This window comes from Geotrypetes seraphini, chromosome 4 (assembly GCF_902459505.1).
Source record: "Geotrypetes seraphini chromosome 4, aGeoSer1.1, whole genome shotgun sequence".
NCBI lineage: Eukaryota > Metazoa > Chordata > Amphibia > Gymnophiona > Dermophiidae > Geotrypetes > Geotrypetes seraphini.
In genome coordinates, this window is record NC_047087.1 from 307,815,474 (window position 1) to 307,838,458 (window position 22,985).

A 22,985-nucleotide genomic window follows, 5' to 3' on the forward strand; every position below is an offset into this window, starting at 1 on the left:
TCGTGAACCCTAGTCACGGAACCGCTAAGCCATAATTCTGGTGAGAAAGTGAAAGGGGGGGACAAAGGTGAAGGCACGTTGAGGAGAGAGATCAGTGTGGCACCTTGTGAGTTACTTAAGATGTGTTTTCCAATTCTTCCCCCCCCCCCCCGCATTTGGGCAGTCAAAGTGCGTACCAAGGTTGCAATTAAGCATTATCATATCCTCCTCGATAAATGCACAGTGTCACCCTAGGATTATAGTGAGGAAAAGTGGTGAATCGTTTCTGCTGGCATGGCACCAGGACTGCGTTGCCAAGGACGTGGACTGTTGTGTGCTATTCCCAGCACAGAGCTTTTCCTGGAATTTCAAGCAGCTTACCGGAGAATGTGAACCTGTGGGACAGTGATATAGCTGTAAGGCCATTTGCACACTGCAAAATCTCAATCTCACCTGCCTGTGTCGATACAGCAGCAAACAAGCAACAATGTGGGTTGACATCACAGCACACGTCTTGCTGGCGGCTAAAAGAAAACAAATAGGTGCTTTTTTTTTTTTTGCTTTTTTAAGTCAAAGTGGCGCAGTTCCATTAGCACAGCTATTTTAAATGTCTACTCTGTAAAAGGAGCTAAAGAGATAACAAAACGATCAACATTATTAATACTTCACTTGTTTTGTCTCTCCACACACCCAGTGGAAGTTTCAAGTGACTACACTTCTCCCTCCATATTTGCGGTTTCGATTATTCACGGTTTTCAGCTTGCTGGCTCCTCCCATCAAATTACATCAGCTTGCATAGTGAAATCGCTGATTCCAAGCGTTTACAGGGAAAATTGCTGATTCCCAGCACTTTCTTTATCGTGTTTTGCCTCTCCTTCAGGAACAGGCCAGGTTTCCCACCATGCTATTCACGGTTTTACCACATTCACAATGGTTTTTAATAGAAAACAGCGAACAACATATGAAAAAGTTATTCACGGTTTTTCTGTATTTGCGGTTTTGTTAATCTCCTATCACAGTGAATACGGAGGGAGAAGTGTACTCAGGTGCCCTCATTTTTCACCTTGATTTCAAGCATTAATTCCACAAAACTTCCACTGGGGGATTGCTCACAGGTGCCTTTTTGAACTTTGGTGCCAATGGGCCAGGCACGCCTTGGTGATTGCGCCTGTCCTCCCATTACGCTAAGACCCGGAGAACTAAAAATGTTATTGCATGCAGTCTAGATGTACAAATGTTACATTATACACATCTAGATGCTTCTAAAAATGTCCTCGGTCTCTCATACCAGCAGCTAAATTCATTACCAGAGGATGTGGCAACAGCGGTTAAAGTAGTTGGTTTTAAGAAAGGTTTGGACAAGTTCCTGGAGGAAAAGTCCAGAGTCTGCTATTCAGACAGACACGGGGGAAGCCACTGCTTGCCCTGGAATCAGTAGCATGGAATCTTTCTGCTCTTTGGGGATTCTGCATGGAATGTTGCTACTATTTAGAGTTCCAGAATCTTATTGTTCTTTGCAGTTCCAGAATGTTGTTACTATTTGGGATTCTGGAATCTTGCTACTCTTTGGGATTCTGCATAGAATCTTGAAACTATTTCAGGTTCCAGAATGTTGCTACTATTTAGATTTCTGCCAGGCCCTTGTGACCTGGATTGGCCACTTTGGAAACAGGATACCGGGCTAGACACACCATTAGTCTGACCCAGTCTGGCTGTTCTTATGTTTATATGCCCTTCTAGTATGTGAAATGTAACTTCTAGGACAGTGGGGCTTCTTAGCATGTAGTGCACACTAGCTTTAGTAAAAGGACCCCTTAGTATGCCAAACCTAAATGCTTTTTCCCCCTAAAGGTAACAAATTCATGCCAAATTCCTTCTTCACCCCTCCCTTCTATGTGGCTGAAAATTCAACATGCCTCTATCTTCATGTCCAGCCCAGTGGAGTACAGAACGTGCTGGATGTGCTACCCGAGATAAAGAGAGGTAGGAGGGTGTGCAAAGAAATGATCTGCCTAGCACAGGGCAGTATGAAAAATATACATTATGCATTTATATTTCCCGATGAGATCCAAATCAGTCACAAATCAAAGAATCTAGTAAACAGCTCTGGGAATATTACAAAAAAAATATGCATGGTTATTTTGCATTGCACGAAACACCATTTGAATTGCGATTGAGGAGGGTTTTTTTATCCTACCACTTATCTTCATTTGGTGGAGGTTGGATTCAGAGGCATTTTTCCTCCACTTATGCATGTTTTCCTGCACTCTGGATTTTTTTGTTTTTTTTTAGTGGAAGTGTGATTTATTATATTTATAGGTTTTTTCCATTTTTTTTTGGGTGGTATTAAAAACATAAAATACATACTGGGTCAGACCAATATCCATCTAGTCCAGTATCCTGTTTCCAACAACGGCCAATCCAAGTCACAAGTGCCTGGCAGAAACCCAGCAGCAGCTCCAATCTCAAAATGGCTGACGTGACCGCCAATGATAATCTTGCAAGTCTGCCACTGGACATCACAGCAGCCATTTTCAATGACAAAAGACAGCAAGGGCAGGAGTGTGTGAGAATAGCTCCTTCTTTAACTCTCCATTAGTCGACCAAACAAAATGGGAGGTCTAGGATAGTGGTCTCAAACTCGCGGCCCGACAGTACTATTTTGTGGCCCGCAGTCTATACTAGTGCTGTCCGCTCTTTGCGGCGTCCTCCGGCTTCCCCACTGGCCTCCCGCTCTTACCTTTAGATAATTACCGCAGCCTGCAGAGAGGATCGCCAGTGCTGTAGCAATCCTTGCAGGCTGCCGTCGTCCTCAGCTGCACATTCCCTCTGCCGCGATATTGCCCCTGACGTCAGAGGAGGGGCTGGAGGCCGATGGCAGCCTGCAAGGAACGCTACAGCACTGGCGATCCTCTCTGCAAGCAGCGGTAATTAGCTGAAATAAAGACCGGAAGGCCAGGGGGGAAGCTAGAGGATGTTGCAAAGAAGGGGGGGGAACATGCAGGCCTTCGCGGAGAGGGGGGAGATTTATAGATTATAAAGAGTTTTACCTATGCAAAATTGTCATTTCTTACATAAGACATTAGCTATTTTTTTCTGCGGCCCTCCAAGTACCTACAAATCCAAAATGTTGCCCTGCAAAGGGTTTGAGTTTGAGACCACTGGTCTAGGGGTAGGGGGAAAAGAGGGCCTGGCCTACAGGTATGTTGGGAGGCAGTCTCTCTCTCTGTTCAGGAGGGGGCGGCAGTGGTGAAGGAGGGACAGCATGGGGAAGGAAGAGATGTCTTAGATATGTTTGTTATATGATAACGTTTCTAGTTTTGTAAACTGCTTAAGTATAGGCGGGTTAGAATTAAAAAAAAAATTATTGGATACCACAGGAGAGGTGGGATCTGGAAGAATGACAACGGACAAGATTTAAATTTTGGCCCTTTTTTGCCTAAAAAATTCAGTTTATACTCAAGTAAATATAGTATTTATAAACTAAAGAAAGTATTTTAAAAAAAATTATTTGAGCATCCATAGGCAACCAATGAAGCTGGATTAATAAAAGGGGATGGATGTTCACATTTTAACATTTAATCGAGCTGCAGCATTTTGCAGCAACTGAAGTCTTTTCCAGTTTTTGTTTTGCAAGATTCCTACAGAGTTGAAGTGGCCCATTCGGGTAAAAAATTAGCAATTGTACCATTAAAGCAATTTTGTGAAATGGGAGCGAATCCATTCTAAGCATGTGTGCTTTTTAGTGCACAGGTCCTAAAGACTGCTTCAGTCATGTAACTAAGTGAGTAAACTTTCAGGTTCTCTCAGGCCAGGCTGGTCAGACTTAGCAGGGTTTGGCAAGGGCTTGGATTATTTCCTAGAAGAGAAGTCCATAGGCCATTATATTAAGATGGCTTGGGGTAATCCACAGATTATTGCTCGGATAAGAAACACAAAATCTGTTTTTCTCCTTAGGATCTTGCCGGGTACTTGGGACCTGGGTTGACCACTGTTGGAAACAGGATACTCGGCTTGATGGACCTGTGGTCTGTCTTAGTATGGCAATTCTTAATGTTCTTATGTGAACCAAGTATAGGATAATCAAGCCATTGTGACATCACTGCCGAGGCTGGCTCTTAGGCATTGGTGGAATGAGGCATTATGACATCACGATCTCAGCTCTGGAATGTTGCTACTCTTTGGGTTTCTGCCAGGTACCTGGGTTGGCCACAGTTGGAAACAGGATACCGGGCTTGATGGAGCTTTGGTCTGACCCAGTATGTGTACCATAAGAACATAAGAATTGCCAATCGATGCTCTAAATCCTACTTACTGAAAAGCACATGGTTAGCCAGGTTGGAAATCAGCTGCCTTTTGTAAGATTCTTCAGTAGACTCTCTAGAATTCACTTGCAAGTTTGCGTCTCCTTCGTATACTGCATCATTAGATCTACACAAAAAGAGAGAGAAACCCACGTACAAGTATGAAAAATCATGCAAACATTAGAAATGCAACCCCCCTCAGTAAGTCTGGATTAAGGCAAGCAAGCATTTAAGTAACACCTACTACGGAACAGCTGAAGAGATTTCAAGTGGCCACGTCAAAGACCCAACCTAGATACTATTCAACTTGGCAAGGCCTGAAGTAAGATTATTTGTGCAAGGAAGCCCTCGAATATCTGTGTGGGAGAATGGGCTAAAATTTCTCAAAAGTGTTGAGAGACTGACTCGCAGTTAATAGGAAACATTTTCTTAAAATTATTGCTGCTCACGGGATGTGCTACTGGTTACTGAACGAAGGGGGTCATATGCTTTTCTACCCAAAGATTCCTGCTGTTCAATAAATAGTACTTTTTATCCAAGTTGTTCATTCAAATAGGATTCCCTCTCTTTTGGCGGAGTTTAGATTATGATCTAATCATGTTTAGAATATAAACTATGTTTCTTCCCGAGAGGTTCATAAACTTTCCCAGCATTGTATTGGTACATAAAAAAAAAAAAAACACAAAAACACAACAGACTCTACTACTACTTCATTGTTTTCCTGCTTCCTGCTATTGAATTAGGATGGATAATACATGAGTCTAAACTATTTTGTTGCAGGACACAGCTAAAAGCCGCTTTAGAAAGTCAAATTCATGCCCTAGATGTGAATTAAGGGTTCTTTAGAGCAGTTAAAAAGGGCAGAGTAATCCAAAAGAAGGCCTTTCAAAATAAGTGGATACTGAAACCACCCAATCACCCTTTCTTGGAAACCCGATACTACAATCTACAATTATTGTGACAGCCCAGTCTGCCGAGCACAGATCTGGTACACACCGGCTGAAAAGAATGCAATCGGCTTAAATGGCAAGAGATTTGCATCATTCCAGACTTGGCATCGCTTACATCAACTATGCAAAAATGTAGCAGGAATCTGCTGGGCTAAGCGAGTGACTCATCTATCATAGGGTTATTAGCCCTGAACGGAAACTGCGAGCCCTTCTAATGAGTCCAATACTGGGTCAATTCAGTGAGACAACCTGAATGCTCTCTTGAATGATAAAAAACATACAGGACCACGGGATCTTTTTGTGGCTCAAATCTATCCCTGGCCTTATGACTGCACAAAAAAAATTGGGATTCAACAACTGCTAGTAGGATCATCCGAGTTAAAATTGGAAGCACCTTGAACAACCTTTGCTCCAGGCATGGAAGTCTAGATTGTAGCATGCGTCTCTCATTGGGAAGTTTCGGGCAGAACGGTTCAAGCCCTTGACAAAGTGGGAGGAAAACTCAAGACTTCCCATCTTCTAACACTGCTGCAGGCAGTACTGAGGGCACTTGCTGACATTTCTGGGGCCTGGCACCTATTATAGGGAGCCCTTGTCGCGGAGTGTTGAACTTCCCATCTTCCAAAGCCACTGCTGCACACAGTACTGCAGGCACTTATTTTAAGAAGCCCCCGTCATGGAACATGGGGAGCCCAGAGAAGCAGGGAGCAGGAGACTTATTGCCTTTTTTATTATGGGGAAGAAGAGGAAAACCTAATCCATACTAGAAACATCAGTAATCATGAAGGTGGTGAGAAGGCCCATGGACCTGCATGCGAGACCAACGCTCTCAGCAGTGGAAGCCGACTTCTCCCCAGTAGCTGCTTCCTTGTTCTTCTTTAAGAGAACTTCATCACAACCAGGGAATCTTTCTTTAGAGGAGAAATCTGCTTTTCTATAAGGTCACACGAAATATCTCTTCCTTTACCTCCATTACTGATGGGTGGATCTGCTAGTGAACAGGTTAAGGAGGGCAGTTTATTGAAAAAAACTCCCCTTCCTATACTAGACGGTCACTGAAACTGTTTCAAAAGAGAGATGTACAAGATGTAAGATGTGTGGCACATTAAAATTGATAGTTCAATGCAAGGAACTCCTTTACTATGTCAGTTTTCTCAAGAAGGCTCTATTAATTTCTCAGAGCCTGAGAAAAGATTAGAACATATTGAAATGAATTTAAGAAAAATGGGGAAATTGATCGATATCTTACAAGCTGCAGTCATCTCATTTGATGAAAAGATAATTCTTGTTTTGCACACCCAGTTGTAAAAAAAAAAATGGAAAATCGTTTCGTAGAAACCTGAGGATTTTGAACTTCCCAATAACTCATTATTTGGCCCCACTGGACCAAGAAAAGCCAGAAGGGTAATTCCACAGTGAAGCAGCCTGAAAGAAAAAAAAGATTGTTCCAATAGCTGTTTAAATTGAATCATTTTAAAAGAAGGAAAATGCAGCATGCCTATATAAGAAGAACTTAGTCACAACCCAACACAAGAGGGAAAATACTCTAATGATAAAGCCTCTTCTGTAATCCACTGAAAAGTTTAGAAATAAAGCGTAGTGTCTTAAAGGCGATTCTCTCCCACACTGGGAGCCAATGAAGGTCATACAAAGGCAGACTCGTATGATCAAATTTAGGACGCTTAAATATTAATCTAATCTAATCTTCCATTTGTGAGTCGCACATACCTATACAGGCTCAAGGCGACAGATCAAAGAGGAAGGGGAAAGAAAAGGAGAGGGGCATGGAGAAGTGATGGGGTATTTTGAGGCAGGTTTAGTAGAAGAAGTAAGAAGAAGGGCCTAGAAGTAAGGGGCGTTATATATAAATAGTTAATTGTCAAAACAGTTAATTGTCAAAGAGGTGAGTCTTCAGGATTTTTCTGAATGTGGTGTAGTTTGTCTCTTTCCTGATAGTGTCTGGTAGGTCGTTCCAGGTTTTTGCACCTAGATAAGTTAATAGAGTAGAAAATTCGCTTGTAGCAAACTCCCATATTATGGATCCGCTGAAGCTTAACGGACCTACCACAATACCTTTGTAGAGGAAGCTGCAGTAGTCCAATTGTGAAAGGATCAAAAACTGAACCAGAAAAAATGAAGCTCAGATTATAGACTTGCCAAGCAGTGGTAGCTTCGTCTGTTAAAGACAGTCTGAGGTTGCATGCTAAATTTGAAAATCTGGAGAATCATTTAAGAGCACCTAATTTAAGACTGCTCAATTTTCCAATTGCTCAATCTCTCTCCACAAGGAAATTCTTTAAACTTTACGTAAAAGATAATTTACAATTGGAATTTAGTGATAAAGATATTGTAAAAATGTATTATTTAACTAGAAGTTTAAGAGTCAAGGCCCAAGAGGGAGAACTAGATAATTTAACTACTCCAGATAGTCTTGACCTAACAACCCTCCACCCCCCCCCCCCCCTTTTACAAAACCACAAACTCAGTTTTTTAGCATCGGGAGCAGCTCAGAGCATTCAACGTGCCGGCCTAAGCTAAAAATTGCTTCTGCGGTTTAGTAAAAAGGTGGGAGGGGGGTAGAATTCTTGCCGCGAGCCCGCCATTACAGGGATCCGTGAAGTGCAGGGAGAAGAGGAGAGACGCTGGCCAGGAGGAAAGTCGTCCACGCCAGCTGACTTCCTATAAGACGTACCTCTCACTGCGAGAGGCACGTCCTGTAGGCAGGCAGCCAGCATGGACAACTCTCCTCCTCGCCACAAAAATCTTTCCTTTTGCTTAAAACTAAAGTTTTAGCAAGAGGGGGTACTTTTTTTTTTTTAAGTTTCCTTGTAATTATTTAATTACTTTGGAAGGAAATTTTTAAGTTTTTCTGGACTCAACTCATTTGGGGACTTTTCTATTAGATAAAGATGCGACTTCCTCTAAATAAATTCTTTTCAGGTTTAAAATAGGGCAAGTATGAGATAATTTTGCCTGCTCTTAATTGAAACTGAAATTTATATCATGATTATCTGTTGTATTTCTTTTTTGGTAGCTGTTCAAGTTGTGGGCTGAAAGATTATAAAGTGTATATACTGTATTTTTTGGTCTATAAGACGCACCCGGCCATAAGACACACTTCCCCTTGTAGAGGAGGAAAAAACAAGGAAAAAAATTGGTTCAGAATTTATTTTTTCTTAGGTTTTTCCTCCTCAACATGTAGGTGCATCTGGTGCTGGGAAGCCTGAAGCTCGCAGCCCAAAGCCCCCCCCCCTTTTTTTTAACCGGCGGTGGTCCAGTGTGGTCTCCTGCTGGACAGATGCCTTTCTGTTGCAGAGTGATGCACAATGCAGGAGTGCGACCTTTGCACTTCCTGCCTGGTCCCGCGCTGGTCCATGATTGACTGACATCCGAAGGGAAGTGGGGTGGAGAGAGAAGGGAGCAGACGCTGAAGGAAAGTGGGGTAGAGAGAAGGAAGCAGACACTAGAACGAAAGTGCGGTGGAGAAAGAGGGAGCAGACGCTAGAAGGAAAGTGGGGTGGAGAGAGAAGGGAGCAGACGCTGAAGGGAAGTGGGGTGGAGAGAGAAGGGAGCAGATGCTGAAGGAAAGTGGGGTGGAGAGAGAAGGGAGCAGATGCTGAAGGAAAGTGGGGTGGAGAGAGAGGGAGCAGACGCTAGAAGGAAAGTGGGGTGGAGAGAGAGGGAGCAGACGCTAGAAGGAAAGTGGGGTGGAGAGAGAGGGAGCAGACGCTAGAAGGAAAGTGGGGTGGAGAGAGAGGGAGCAGACGCTAGAAGGAAAGTGGGGTGGAGAGAGAGGGAGCAGACGCTAGAAGGAAGTAGGGAGGAGAGAAAGGGGATGGGAGTGGTAAAAAGTCTTGCTCCCAAAGTAAAAAAAAAAATTTGTGCCCCCAACTCCCTTCTCCATTTTACCTCAGGAAGTTTAAACCACCACAGAAATGAAGAATCAGAGACCTGCTTTGAGACCTTTCTTCTGCCCTCCTTGATGTAACTTCCGGTTTCACAAAACTGGAAGTTCATTAAGGAAGGACAGAGCTCGTGGAGACGTGTCCTTCTCTAGAGGAGATGAACTGCTGAGCTGCTTGTGATGAAGCCTTGATCAACCAGTCATCTAAGTAGGGAAATACATGAAACCCCCATGAGCGAAGGGTTGCAGCAACTACTACTAGGCATTTCGTGAAGAAATGAGGAGCAGAGGCTAGTCCAATGGGCAAAACCTTGTATTGGAAGTGTCAGAAACCTATGCAGAAGCGGAGATACTGTCTGTGAGCGGATAGGATGGATATGCACATGTAAGCTTCTTTGAGATCTAGAGGGAAAAGCCAATCTCCTTTTTCAAGTAGGGGTTTAAGGGTTCCAGGAGACCATGCACAACTTTTTCAGCAAAAATTTGTTTAGGCCTCGAAGGTCTAGAATGCGTCGAAGGTCTCTGTTTTTTTCTGATATCAAGAAACACTCGAGAGTAGAACCCCCGACTCCTCTCCTGCAAAGGAACAGGTTTTATTGCATTTAGCTGGATGGGGCCATCTGACCTTTATCTGATGTCATGTTTCTATCAGAAAGGACTTGAGCTCCTGGTCTTCTGGAGGGAGCTGAAGAGAGACTCTTGGTGGATGGTTTTGAAGTATTTTGATCAGATGTAAGGCAAAGCCCTATATAACAACTCGAAGCACCCACTGATCTGTTGAGATAAGAATCCTGCATTGATGGAAATATAGCAATCTGCCTCTGATAGGGAGAATGGGAGGTAGAATGAGGGGAACACTGTCAATGCTCTCTAGTAAAGTATCAAAAGGATGACTACTTTTGTACTGAGAATGAGGTTGAGGCTTGTGTGTCTTTTTTTTTGCTTTGCATGGCAACATTGACCATCAGGCCGAGGATAATGAAGATGTCCGACTAGGATAATATTTTAAGCATCTAGATGGAGCAGAGTATTTTCTAGAAAAACAAAACTGAGCGGTTTGAGGCTTGGACAAACTCAATATAGTGTCTGTGTTTTTTTTTTTTATTTTAGGAGCTACATTTTCAACCTGGCCTCCAAACAGATCTTGCAAAAAACATCTGAAAGGTGCTCCTGAAATGAAGTTTCCAGATCAGAGACTCTTAACCAAGATAGACGGTGCATAGCAATTGCTAATGTTACAGAAGAAGAATCAAATGATTTATGATGCCTCTAGCTAGGAACTATCTTGTAGTGAACAAATCTTGGATAACTGTTGGAATTCTTCAAGTTTGTCCTGAGGGAGGAATTCCTCATTCTCCCAAATTTGTTTAAGCAAGGATTTAAAATAAATGGAAGAATAGAACTGGTAGTCCATAATTCTATTTATGAGCACGGCCGATTGAAAATTATCAAGAGACTAGTGTTCTGGCTTCCCTTCCTGGAAGAGCAAAAGCGTAAAGAACTTGGAACTGACCATATTGGGATATGGTTTTTGAGTTATTGTCTGATATTTTACGCACCACTCTTACTCGATCTATGGGTAGTGCTCTTTTACATCTCCCCTTGGTTCCATTGACTGCTAAAGCCCATAAATTAGCTTGTTTTATTTTTACTGCTGCTAGACTTTTATTGGCAGCTTATTGGAAACAGTCTTTTCCCCCAGGTCGGACTCACTTATTGCGAAAAGTAGACTTTATTTTTCGTATGTCTAAATTGACGGCTTTGACTAAGACTCGTCTTACTCCCTTTTTTAAGGTGTGGGATCCCTATATTCGGTGATGTGAAAGTCCCTCATGACCAATGGTTAGCCATATATTTGTGGGTTTTTTTTTTGTTAACCTTTTGTACTGCTATTAGGTATGTTTTTGACTCTGGGGTGGAGTGGGATGGGGGGTTTGGTTTTGATGGCTGTGATTTTATGCATTGTACTGAAGAGTTACGGTACAACTTTATCTTTTCTGTTTTTTTGGAATTTGGGGGTGGGGGGGGGGGTTTGGGAGGATATGTTTCATGTGGGTTTTTTGGCTTTGTATTTACTATTCCTCTGAGATTTTGTTATTGTATTCTGAAAAAATTTTCAATAAACAAATTAAAAAAAAAAAAAAAAAGAACTTGGAACTGTGCGAGTGTTTTACAGCAGAGTCCACAACTAGAGAGAGTATTGTTGAAGTCGTGTTCTCTTGAACCCTGGACCACAGGAAGGTAGTAGAAGCATGGCACCTAAATCCCATGGCACGTACCTGATAAAGCGCCATGGCCAAGGGTGTGTCGGGGGCGTGCCAAAAAGGTACACAAGCAATTACAGAATACTGCCCTAAGCACGCCTAGTTTGTGTGCCAGCACTTATATCTGGCTTCAGCAGGGCATATAAGTCTGGCGACCAAAGCCAGGCGCCAGATCGGTACCTTAAGCGCAATTCTATAAAGAGTGTGCCTCCCCTTATAGAATCACACTGAGCACCGATCTTTTCCCGTGCCCAGCTCTGAGCACCATTTACTAAATCTAGCTCTTAATGCACAAAAGGTGTGTGTGTGTGTGTGCAAGTTACAGATCAAGCTCAGTTGAATGCATACATAATTAGATGGTAATTGCCTTTATTAACCACTTGGTGTTAATGGGAGCTAATTAGCAGTTACATGCCTAAATACCTTTATTCAAGATTCTATAAAATGTGCGCACACAAAATCCATAGCGTGCACCTGCCAGGGGCCATGCAGTCTGCCGGCGTCAGTGCCTCTCCTCCCCCCCAGTGTGTCACAGCACACCTGAAGTCTCAGGAGGCACACAGTTTGCGATACACTGGTCTAGACTTACGCATGTGTATTTACACTATAGTTGCACGGGGACAGAAATCCCACCCATCCCCGCCAGGATCCTCTCCGTCCCCACCCATCCCCATAAAAAGCAGCAATTCTTTCTGACAGGATCATCAATTCCACAGTTTCTTTTGTGTTTGCGCTGCTGTTTTCCTGGTGGAATCCTTTTTTTGTTTTCTGTTCAGGTAATTAACTTATAAACCTCCTCTTTTACTAAAGCTGACTTGCCCATTATATTATATGGATGAACCCTGCTTCCAAAGCCTTCCATCCCCGTGGGAGTCCCATTGGCTAGAGGGGGGTCCCTGTGGGAGTCCCATGGATTAGGGGGGATTCCCATGGGACCCCTGAAGGACCCGCGGGAATCGCACGATCCCCGTTCCTGTGCAGACCTCTAATTTACACCAGCCACCAGGCTGGCGTTGTGTTCACACTTAGGTGCACAATTGTGCACTAAGGCTAGTATTCTATGACCATTGTGCTCGCAGCTACCATTACAGAATGCATGCAGAGGGCGCAACATTCCGGCGCCTAAGGCACCCCATAGAAAAATACTCCTATTACTGCAAATGCAAGAGGACAATTTCACGCTGCCCACATTGCTACAAAGCCTATGGATGCTTTGTGCAGCAATAGTGAAATGGGATGTAGGAACCCGTGTAGCTTTGAAACGACTAATGCAAGCAGAATATGCTATTTTTTCCCTGCACACAGGGTGGTTAATTTTCAAATAACCATGCAGACAACTAAAGGGCTATTTCAAAATTGATCTTATAAAACTTAATAGCAGCACTTGGCTGGCTCTGAAGCAAATCCTGCAAGCAGTTGGGCTTGGAACGGTGGAGGGTGGGAAAGCGCCCTGAAGCAGCACAGTGCACTCACCTTGAGGAAAGGATAGCTGGTAGAAGGGCACACTCCAGTGAAAGTACTGCGGGCATGGGTTTTTGCCTTTGGTTCTCTAGATACTCCTGCAAATATAATTATTACTGGTGAGGTTTTGTCACCCAGTTTTATTATACCCATCTCTGTTTATCTTAAAAAAACAAAACAAAAAAAAAACTAGTTTTAATATCATACAGCTTTGGTATCTAAACTCACCATTTATATGGGCTATTACAAACAATTTAATAAAAAAATGAACGTTTAAGAGGCTGCAGCAGGGTTACTTTCAAGTCACACGCTTCCTCTAGTTTGCAAAACTATTATACCGTGCTTTGAAAACTATGTTTAAGTTAAATGTGCTTCAAAGTACAGGAACATCCCTAATGACTGACTCAGCAGTAACATGCTGCTTTTGGCTCCTGGCCTTGGCAAAGTTGGGGGATGTTTAAGGGACAGTGAATACCACAGTCATTACTCAACATCATTGCCCCTTGCGGTCCAAGGGCACAGCTCCAGAGACTTGTAGGCCCTAACTTTTGGACACTGGGTTACTCGGGAGAGCTTAACAATGGAGACAGTTCTCTACCCCAGTAGTTTAAGGAAATGCAACCCGACTCCCATGATTATCGCTGAGGTCTAAAGAAACACAGAGGCTGGGGTCCTTGTTGCTCTGGATGAGCTCTGTGGCTCTTAGGCCTGTCTCTCACTACACAGAGCTGGCAAAAGAATGCAGCACTTCAACCTTGCTTTTAACAAAGCAAACTTCAGCTGACTATAGACCTTGGTTTACATAGCCTTATATAATGAAAAGAGGGTCAAAATGGACATCTGGTTAATTAATGATTAATTTCATTATAGGGCCTGGGAAGCGAAAAGGAAGCTGGCCTATCAGCAGCTGTGCTGTGACATACCAATATTAAGATGGCATTCCTGCACATGTTCAGTTGCTGAACTAAGCATGCACGAGAGAGCTGGTATCCACTCATTAATCATTTCTAGACTAGACTATTGCAATGCTTTATACCATGGCATAACCAATAAAGAAATTATGAGACTACAGATAATACAAAATACAGCAATAAAAATTATAACAAATTCAAAAAAATATGACCACGTTACACCACTTTTACAAACTGCTCATTGGCTACCAATCACACACACAATAACTTTTAAAATTCAACAATCACATGTGCGGTTACTTTTGGACCGTTTTTTTGATACCATACTCTTCATCCAGGACACTCAGATCAACACAACATCTATTAACTATTCCGTCTTTAAAAATAATAGGGACCAGGAGATCTACCATTTTTTCCGTCATAGCACCCCAGCTCTGGAACAATTTACCACTATTTTTACGTAATGAACCTTCTTTAGAAAAATTTAAGCGTTCCCTTAAAAGCTTTTTGTTCAAGGACGCTTTCAATGTATAGAAAATATTACCTACAAGTACTAAATCCCGGTTTTTAATGAGTGTTATGTGTAGGTCGCCAAAATACTCTTTATTTTACTTTATATCTTGGATTTGAGATCCTAGCATATATGTTTTATATGACCCCCCTCCATATATGTTTTTTCCTTAAATGTTTCTCTTTCTTTTCTTAAAAATTGTAGTTCACCCCCTTTGCCTTTTGTACCAGTTTGTAATAGAATGCCAAAATTTGTCTATATTATCTTGTTTGTTATTTGTTAATTGTTATTTTAAAAACAATTGTTATACGCATTGAAATATATGATATTGCGTAGATAACAAATTCCAATAAACTTGAAACTTGAATCGGCAGCTGAAGCGCTGCTCAGACAGCTCAGGTGGGACTCGCGCAGGAGACTTATTCCACTGGTGGGACTTGGCATCCCTGCCAGCCATCAGACGGGGCTTGAGTCAACTGTGAAGGGTCCCATGCTACGCCACTGTTATTATGGTATACACACCCAAATTTTGTTCACCGATACAGAATCCAGAGGTAGGTTATTGATATACCAAAGAAACATCTTTTAAAAAGTTAAAAAAAAAAAAAAAAAAAAGAAATATTAAGTTCCTACCTGGATAATCTTCTTTCTGTTAATACACACAGGAATCTGTATATTAGGTGATCAATCGGTGCTTATGAAGTGTTTGCAGAAGGAAGTCAATCGCATCTTTCAGCTCCTCCTCCTTCTCCAGTGAGTATAATGACCTCTTCAGTTTGTACCAAAGCAATTGACTTCACTGTAACAGAAGAGATAAGGAGGGGCACGGGGCACTTCCCCAGAGATATACGCTTCTGTTCTGCTCTGTAACTCATGAAACAGGACAATAAGTATCATGAACTTGCAACACAGATGGATCAATGAACCAATCTGCTGTGTGCAACAAGCACTAACACCTTAGGAGCTCCAAAGCTCAACAAACTCAGTAGTTTATTAGTAATTTATTCATACATGGTCAACAAACTGACAGGAGAACTGCAGTTCTGGACTATAGAGTTGTCCAAGGCAGAAAGCAGGCCAGTTACAAAACCCACAGGGTGGGCCATACAGACTCCTGTGTATATTAGCAGAAAGAAGATTATCAAGGTAAGAACATAATCTTTCATTCTGATACATAAACACAGGAGTCTGCACGTTAGTGACATACCAAAGCTGTATCAGACAGATGGGACAGATGGATTCTCAGTTTTGGGGGCAGACTCAAATCCTTCTCTTGAGCCACCATGTCCACTCTGTAGAACCTTTTAAAAATATAGCGAGTAGATCAAGATTTCTTTGACCTGGGACTCTGCCCAAGAAGACACCACACTTCTGGTTGAATGAGCTTTGAGTGAAATAGGTGGCTGTTTGCCACAACCAATGTACGTTGACGAAATTGCCATGCAAACCATCTAGCGATAGAAGCCTCGGAAGCTGCTCTGCCTCATCTTGACCGACTGATAAGAACAAAAAGATCGGAAAGTCAAGAATCATTGGTCCTTACCAGGTAGTGGTGTAAACTTCACATATTCAGCCTCTGCAATATCTTATTTTGCTTAGTTGAACCCGTAGGATGAAAAGAAGCAAATTAACCTCTTGGTTGACGTGAAGGCAACCTTCAGTAGAAAGGAAGGTACCATACAAAGGAAGGCTCTCTGCAGGAAAGAGCCTGCAAAAAGAATATAGGAATAGCCTTACTGTATCAGACCAATGGCCCATCAAGCCCAGTAGCCTATTCTCACAGTGGCCAATCCAGGTCTCTAATACCTGGCCAAGACTAAAGGAGTAGCAACATTCAATACCACCAATCCAAGGCAAGCAGTGGCTTCCTCCATTTCTTTCTCAATAACAGATTATGGACTTTTCCTCCAGGAAATTGTCCAAACCTTTCTTAAAACCAGCTACGCTATCCGCTCTTACCACAACTTCTGGCAATGCGTTCCAGAACTTAACTATTCTCTGAGTGAAAAACTGTTTCCTCCTATTGGTTTTAAAAGTATTTCCCTGTAATTTCGCATGTCCCCTAGTCCTTGTAATTTTTGATAGTGTGAAAAATCGATCCACATGTACCCGTTCTACTCCACTCAGGATTTTGTAGACTTTAATCATATCTTCCCTCGGCCGTCTCTTTTCCAAGCTTAAGAGCCCTAACATTTTTAGTCTTTCCTCAAATGAGAGGAGTTCCATCCCCTTTATCATCTTGGTCACTCTTCTTTGAACGTTTTCTAACACCACTATCTTTCTTAAGATAAGGAGACCAGAATTGAAAGCAATACTCTAAGGTGAGGTTGCCCCATGGAGCGATACAGTCTTGTTAACCATTGGGTGAAAAGTTTCATCACATTGACTACTATGACATCTAGATCCTTTTCTTGGGCGCTAACTCCCAAGGTGGACCCTAGCATCTGGTAACTGTGATTCAGGTTATTCTTCCCAATGTATAATTCCAAGATCTGTCTCGTCGAGACTATTGCCAGCAGAAATAATGCCTTCACCGTGAGATCTAGAAGGGACACGCCTAGAAGAGGCTCATATGGAGGCTTAAAAAGGCCCTTCAAGATGATATTATGATTCCAAGGCTGGCACAATGGAGGCTGCAACCTGAGCACCCCCTTAAAAACCGGGTCACATCTGGATGAGATGCGATAGCTTTCCACCTTGAGTTCGGAAGCACAAGAATACTGCCACTTGAATTTGAGAGATGCCACCACTAGGTCTTTTTCTAGTCCGGCTTGCAGAAATGCCAAGATCATAGGATTTGGCACCTCAAAAGGCTCTACCTGATCTTTGGTGTACCAGAGCTGGAAAGCCTTCCAGGCCTTAGTGTAGGCCACAAAGGTCGATTGCTTTTTTGCTCAAAATGAATTGATGCTTCTTTCTCATTGGAGACACACTAGATCCACATACTAAGGCCAGCAATGCAAATCTGGGGCTACCAGGATCACAAGTCCCAGGTGATTCTCGATTCTGTGGATAACCTGGCCCACCGTGGGCCATGGTGGAAATACAGAGAAACCTCTCTTCTAGCCAAGGCTGAACCAACACGTCCAACCTTGTGCTTCCCGGTTCATCTCTTTAGACACAAAAGCAAATCTTTAGTCTTCCCCAACACTGGACAATGAAGTTGAATGCTCTTTGGAACAGTTACCACTCCCCTGGTCTAGAGTCCGCTGGCTGAGAAAGTCGGAGTGTAATTTTCCACTCCCGCTACGTGAGCTGTGGAGAGCGCCTGAAGATGAGCTTCCGCCTACTTGAATAAATCCGGGCCTCCAAATGTAATGGAGCACTTCTTATGGTGTGTGGTCTTCGTGATAAGGCGTATGGGGACAGACTTAAAGATCTCAAATCTGTATACTTTGAAGGAAAGGGGGAGAGGGGAGATATGATAAGAGTAATTTAAATACATATGTAATATAAATGTGCATGAGTCAAGTCTCTTTCATTTGAAAGAAAACTTTGCAATGAGAAGGCATAGGATGAAGTTAAGAGGTGATAGGCTCCAGAGTAATCTGAGGAAATACTTTTTTATGGAAAGGGTGGTAGATGCATGGAACAGTTTCCCACAAGAGGTGGTAGAAACAGAGACTGTGTCTGAATTCAAGAGGGCCTGGGTTAGGCAAATGGGATCTCTCAGAGAGAGAAAGATAATGGTTACTGTGGATGGGCAGACTAGATGGGTAATTTGGCCTTTATCTGCCATCATGTTTCTATGTTTCTATCTGCCACATAATCCACTTTCTCCAGCACCAGCTGGGGGCAGGACTACACCTTATCCTGTGCCACTAACAAGGCTGCCACTGCAGCTTTGATCCCCAAAGCTAGCACTTCAAATTGCCTGTTAAGAACCACGTCCACCTTGCAATCTTGTGCATCCTTTAACGTCACTCCTCTCTCACGAGGGAGTGAGGAACATTTAGCCACTTGAGCCACTGTGAAATCTACCTTCAGCTGATTAAACAGCTGCTGAAACTTCAGAGCTATAGGGTAAAGTTTGGACATAGGTTTTTGTCACCTTCAGGGAGCCTTCTGGAGTCTCCCACTGCTCAGTGACCAGCAAGGTGATGTCTGGATGTGCAGGAAAAAAGGTGTTGCGAGCTCATGACCATGCACTTTGAAGTTGAATGCTGCTGGGGCTCCAACTTTAACTCCCTGAATTCATCCGTAATAACATGTAGCATGGTAGCCAACTTTAGTCATTGCATTGATGGATCTTCTCCCTGTTCGAAAGCAACTATTGCCTCTTGACTCCTGGTCCCTGATAGAGAACTGGAATCCTCCAGGAAAGCAGCTGAGCCCTAGGACAATAAAGGCATGACCTCCAATCTTCCCAAGTCCTGCTCTGGTTGAGCACATAAGATGGGAGCTGGCTTTCTCCGCAGCGGGGAGACTTCTGGAAGAAGGCTCTCTTCCTGGTCCAAAGCCTCAAGAAACCGAAGAAAAATACTCGAAAATAATAAAAAAAAATGAACAGAGCAGATCAGAACACACCCTCTCAGTTCACTTCCAGAAGTTAAAACTGAAGAGGGCATGATACACCACTGGTGAAGGAGGAGCTGAAAGAGGTGATTGACATCCTTCTGCAAACAGTTTGCAATCACGAATTGGATCACCTAATGTACAGACTCCTGTGTTTATACTGTATAACAGAAGTTTAAGTTACCGCTTACAATATTTTGATTTCTGCCAATCTTTAAATGCCTCCCAGCCCATGAATATTCTGTCACTCCAATACTGTTGTAAGAATGAAAGCTGTTAGGAAACACCATATTTCTAACTAATTCTAATGATATCACTGTTATTAAAGGAGCGTTCACATTATCCATGCTGCTTCTCAGTGTTGCTTTGTGGCATAGATTACATAGGTATGCTGTAGATTGCCTTAAGCTCTGGAAAACGTGGGGTGACTTACCGTATATACTCGAATCTAAACCGAGATTTTTGGTTAAAAATAAGGCCCCAAAATGGAGGGTCTCGGTTTATATTCGGGTTTATATCCCCCCCTCCCCCCACCCAACCCGGTTTACAGGCCTCTGCCAGGCCTGCCATGAGACCTGGTGATCCAGCAGTGGCCGGGACAGGATGGATCCCTCCTGCCTCCAGTATCAGCCCGATTCTAATTATTTTAATCTCCCTTCCGCCTCCACGCATACCTTAAGTATCCCTGGTGGTCCAGCGGTGAATTGCGGCAGGAGCTACCTTGCTTCGCTCTTGACCATGAAGAGCCACTAGCTGATTGGCTGCTGCGAGTACAGAACCTGAGGGGGCAGGATGCAGAGCAGCAAGGGAGGGGGAACAGGGTGCAGAGCATTGCACTTGAATATTACCATCCCCCCTCCTTTTTTTTTTTTGGGGGGGGGGAAGGTAGGTTACCTCGATTTATATTTGGGTCAGTTCATATTCGAGTATATACGGTAAATAAATCCAGAAGCATTGCAAATGACTGCGGTGGATACATGTCTCCTAGCAGCTCCTACTCAACAGGCACAGTTATCAATCAATATTACTACATGAACGTCAAAAGCCTTCAGTTCCCCACAGCGCTAAGAGATACCAACTGCACATTTCAAACTTACCTTTAAGGAAAATGGCTGTGCAAAATCAACTCGGACACAACCGTAGTTCTTCCACAACATTCTGAAAACACCTCTGGCTACACTCCAAAGGCTCTCGTTCTTCTTGGGTTTACCCTAAGGAAAAAGAAAAAAAAAAGATATACAGTATGTAATTAGGGCTGTACATTTAATGCATTAATAACACGATTAATACCATTGACGTTAATTAGCTTTGATGCAGAAAATGCCTTAAATCAGATTAATTTACAGAATTTATTTATTCAATTTTCTATACCGCTCTTCTAAGGAAGTTCAGAACGGTTTTCATGAATTTATTCAGGTACTCAAGCATTTAGCATTCCTCACCCCCTTGGGACCCACAGAATTCTGCAGTGTCAGTGTAAATGGAGAGGTGAAAGGGGGTGCTGTACCTAAAAAAAGTGTCTAAAAGCCGCTCCTTGGACTCTCGCTGCCACCTACAGGTCCATATACAGAGCCTTCAATGCATTCGTAAACCATCCTGAAAGACCAAACTCCTTTAGGACCAGGAACACAAATTACTCCTGGTGGAACTCTGAGCGTGTAAGATCATGGTTCACATAAACAGTGGGGGTCCAAGTCAGTACAGGAGGAGGTGACCCGCTGTGCTCTTTCACCTCTCCATTTACACTGACACTGGGAACTTCTTTTGTGATCTTTCTGGGTAATAGATCCATCTCTGGGATTAAAACAAGGCAAGCACAATTTAAAATATTTGCTAGGATGGCTGATATGTTGGCACACACTGTGGAACCACATCAGACCGTGCCTGATCTGAAGGAGCAATTTTGGGAATACAGATCCTTTTTTGGGTCTTAAATTAAATGTGTCCAAGTCCGAGGCTTTACCCGTGCAGGCAAGTATAAAAGAAAACTGGCCAGAAGAGTTTCTCCTGTACTGGGCTTGATGGACCTTGGGTCCAACTCAGTATGGCAGTTCTTATGTTCCAGTCCTTACACATACCTAAAAGGTCTGATTCTTCACAATGTATTTTCATAGAAACATGATGGCAGATAAAGGCCAATTGGCCCATCTAGTCTGCCCATCCCCAGTAACCATTATCTCTTTCTCTCTCCGAGAGATCCCACATGCCGATCCCAGGCCCTTCTGAATTCAGACATAGTCTCTGTCTCCACCACCTATTCCGGGAGACTGATCCATGCATCTACCACCCTTTCTATAAAAAAAAGTATTTCCTTAAATTACTCCGGAGCTTATCACCTCTTAACTTCATTCTATGCCCTCTCATTGCAGAGTTTCCTTTCAAATTAAAGAGACTCAACTCATGCACATTTACATTACATAGGTATTTAAATGTCTATCATATCTCCCCTCTTCCGCCTTTCTTCGAAAGCATACCGATTGAGATCTTTAAGTCTGTCCCCATACGCCTCATGACGAAAACCACGCGCCATTTTAGTAGACTTCCTCTGAACAGACTCCATCCTTTTTATATCTTTTTGAAGGTGCGGCCTCAAGAATTGTACACAATATTCTAAATGAGGTCTCACCAAAGTCTTATAAGGGGCATGAATACCACCTCCTTTTTCCTACTGGCCATACCTCTCCCTATGCAACCTAGCATCCTTCTAGCTTTGATTCTATAAGGAACATTGAGTATTCTGGATACCTTACAGACCAGATCTCTGGGAGCTAATTAAAGATGACAGAGAATCACTTTTTTTTGTCCTTTTCTCACCAGTTGCTCATTGTTATAATGTCCCTCGATGATACGATCATAGGAGATTCCCACTGGAATGATCAGGATGTCTGGTACAGCATTTGTGCATAGGGTATCCACCACCATGGACAAGAGCCCCCCCCTGCCACACGATGTCTTGCCGCTCCTGGATCGTGTCCCTTCTAAGAATATCTCCAGGAACTGCTGCTGTCGGAGCAGCTCTTCAATATACTGAACAGAGAAGAGAAGAGAAACAAAATGATGATTTTTCTAATACACTTTAGGTCACGTTCAATGGGAAACTTTTCAGTTTTAAAATATGCAAATTAAATAGCATTTAAATTGTCATCGGTTAAAATTTTCCTCAAACGTTGGACTTCCAAAACATTTAGATCTTTTTACGAATATCTTATTGAGGTATTTTAAAACAGCTTTTAAATCGTCACCAGTTAAAATTTTCCTCCAACGCTGGACTTTCAAAACATCTAGATCTTATTGAGGTATTTTAAGTATCTGAATTCACAAAATCACTTAAGTAAAAACTATTATTTACCAGATGCAAGTACAACTGGAAGCCAGAATGGGGAAGAGAGCCAGGCATTTGTCTACGGACAGTTGGACATGATGACCCTTTAGGAAAGATCAGGGGGTAGGGGTGAAGGAATCAAGAGGGTTATCCTCTTGTTATGTGTCACACTGGACTACAATGAAGACTCTAAATGCAACGGAGAATTTTAAACAATGATGTATTTATTATTGCTGGGAGGGAATCATTTAGATAACCTTTGATATCTGCAAGAGAATCCAGGAGTGAAGAATTAAGCATGTGCTGCCTTTGTAAATATTGTTAGCCTAGTGGTCAGTGCAGAGAAATATAAATCAAGGGACCCAGGTTCAAATCCCACTTCAGCTTTTTGCCTGGCATGCACTCCTGAGAGAGATGGTGGAGAGGAATACAGCGACAGAGTAAAAAAAAAAAAAAAAAAAAGCGTGGGATGAACACAGAGGACCTAGAATCAGAAAATAATAGTAAATAGTGAAGAACTAAGGCCAGAACTGGGCAGACTTGCACGGTCTGTGCCTGTATATGGCCGTTTGGTGGGGGATGGGCTGGGGAGGGCTTCAATGGCTGGGAGGGTGTAGAAGGGCTGGAGTAGGTTTTAACGGAGATTTCAGCAGTAGGAACCCAAGCACAGTACCGGGTAGAGCTTTGGATTCTTGCCTAGAAATAGGTAAGGAATTTGGTGGTCGCGTTGCGGGTAACTAGTTTCATATAAGGGATTGTAGCCCTGAAGAACACCACCCCCCCCCCCAGGGTGAAACATGTTGACGTATTTATCCCTTAGAATTGACCACCTAAGTTAAGTATAAACTATAAATTATTTATTAT

General features: G+C 42.8%; 1 protein-coding gene across 4 annotated transcripts in view; it reads right to left on the minus strand.

The window, feature by feature from the left end:
* Positions 1 to 22,985, minus strand: part of GPAM (glycerol-3-phosphate acyltransferase, mitochondrial) — a 96,663-nt gene that overhangs the window by 29,350 nt on the left and 44,328 nt on the right. For all 4 annotated transcript variants that reach the window (XM_033940080.1, XM_033940081.1, XM_033940078.1 and 1 more), the window contains exons 10-14: positions 21,614 to 21,826; positions 19,897 to 20,010; positions 12,875 to 12,960; positions 4,295 to 4,410; positions 433 to 503 (exon numbers count right to left, since the gene is read on the minus strand). In XM_033940080.1, coding sequence (XP_033795971.1) covers positions 433 to 503; positions 4,295 to 4,410; positions 12,875 to 12,960; positions 19,897 to 20,010; positions 21,614 to 21,826 — 600 coding nt within the window. The remainder of the gene's footprint in view (positions 1 to 432; positions 504 to 4,294; positions 4,411 to 12,874; positions 12,961 to 19,896; positions 20,011 to 21,613; positions 21,827 to 22,985) is intronic.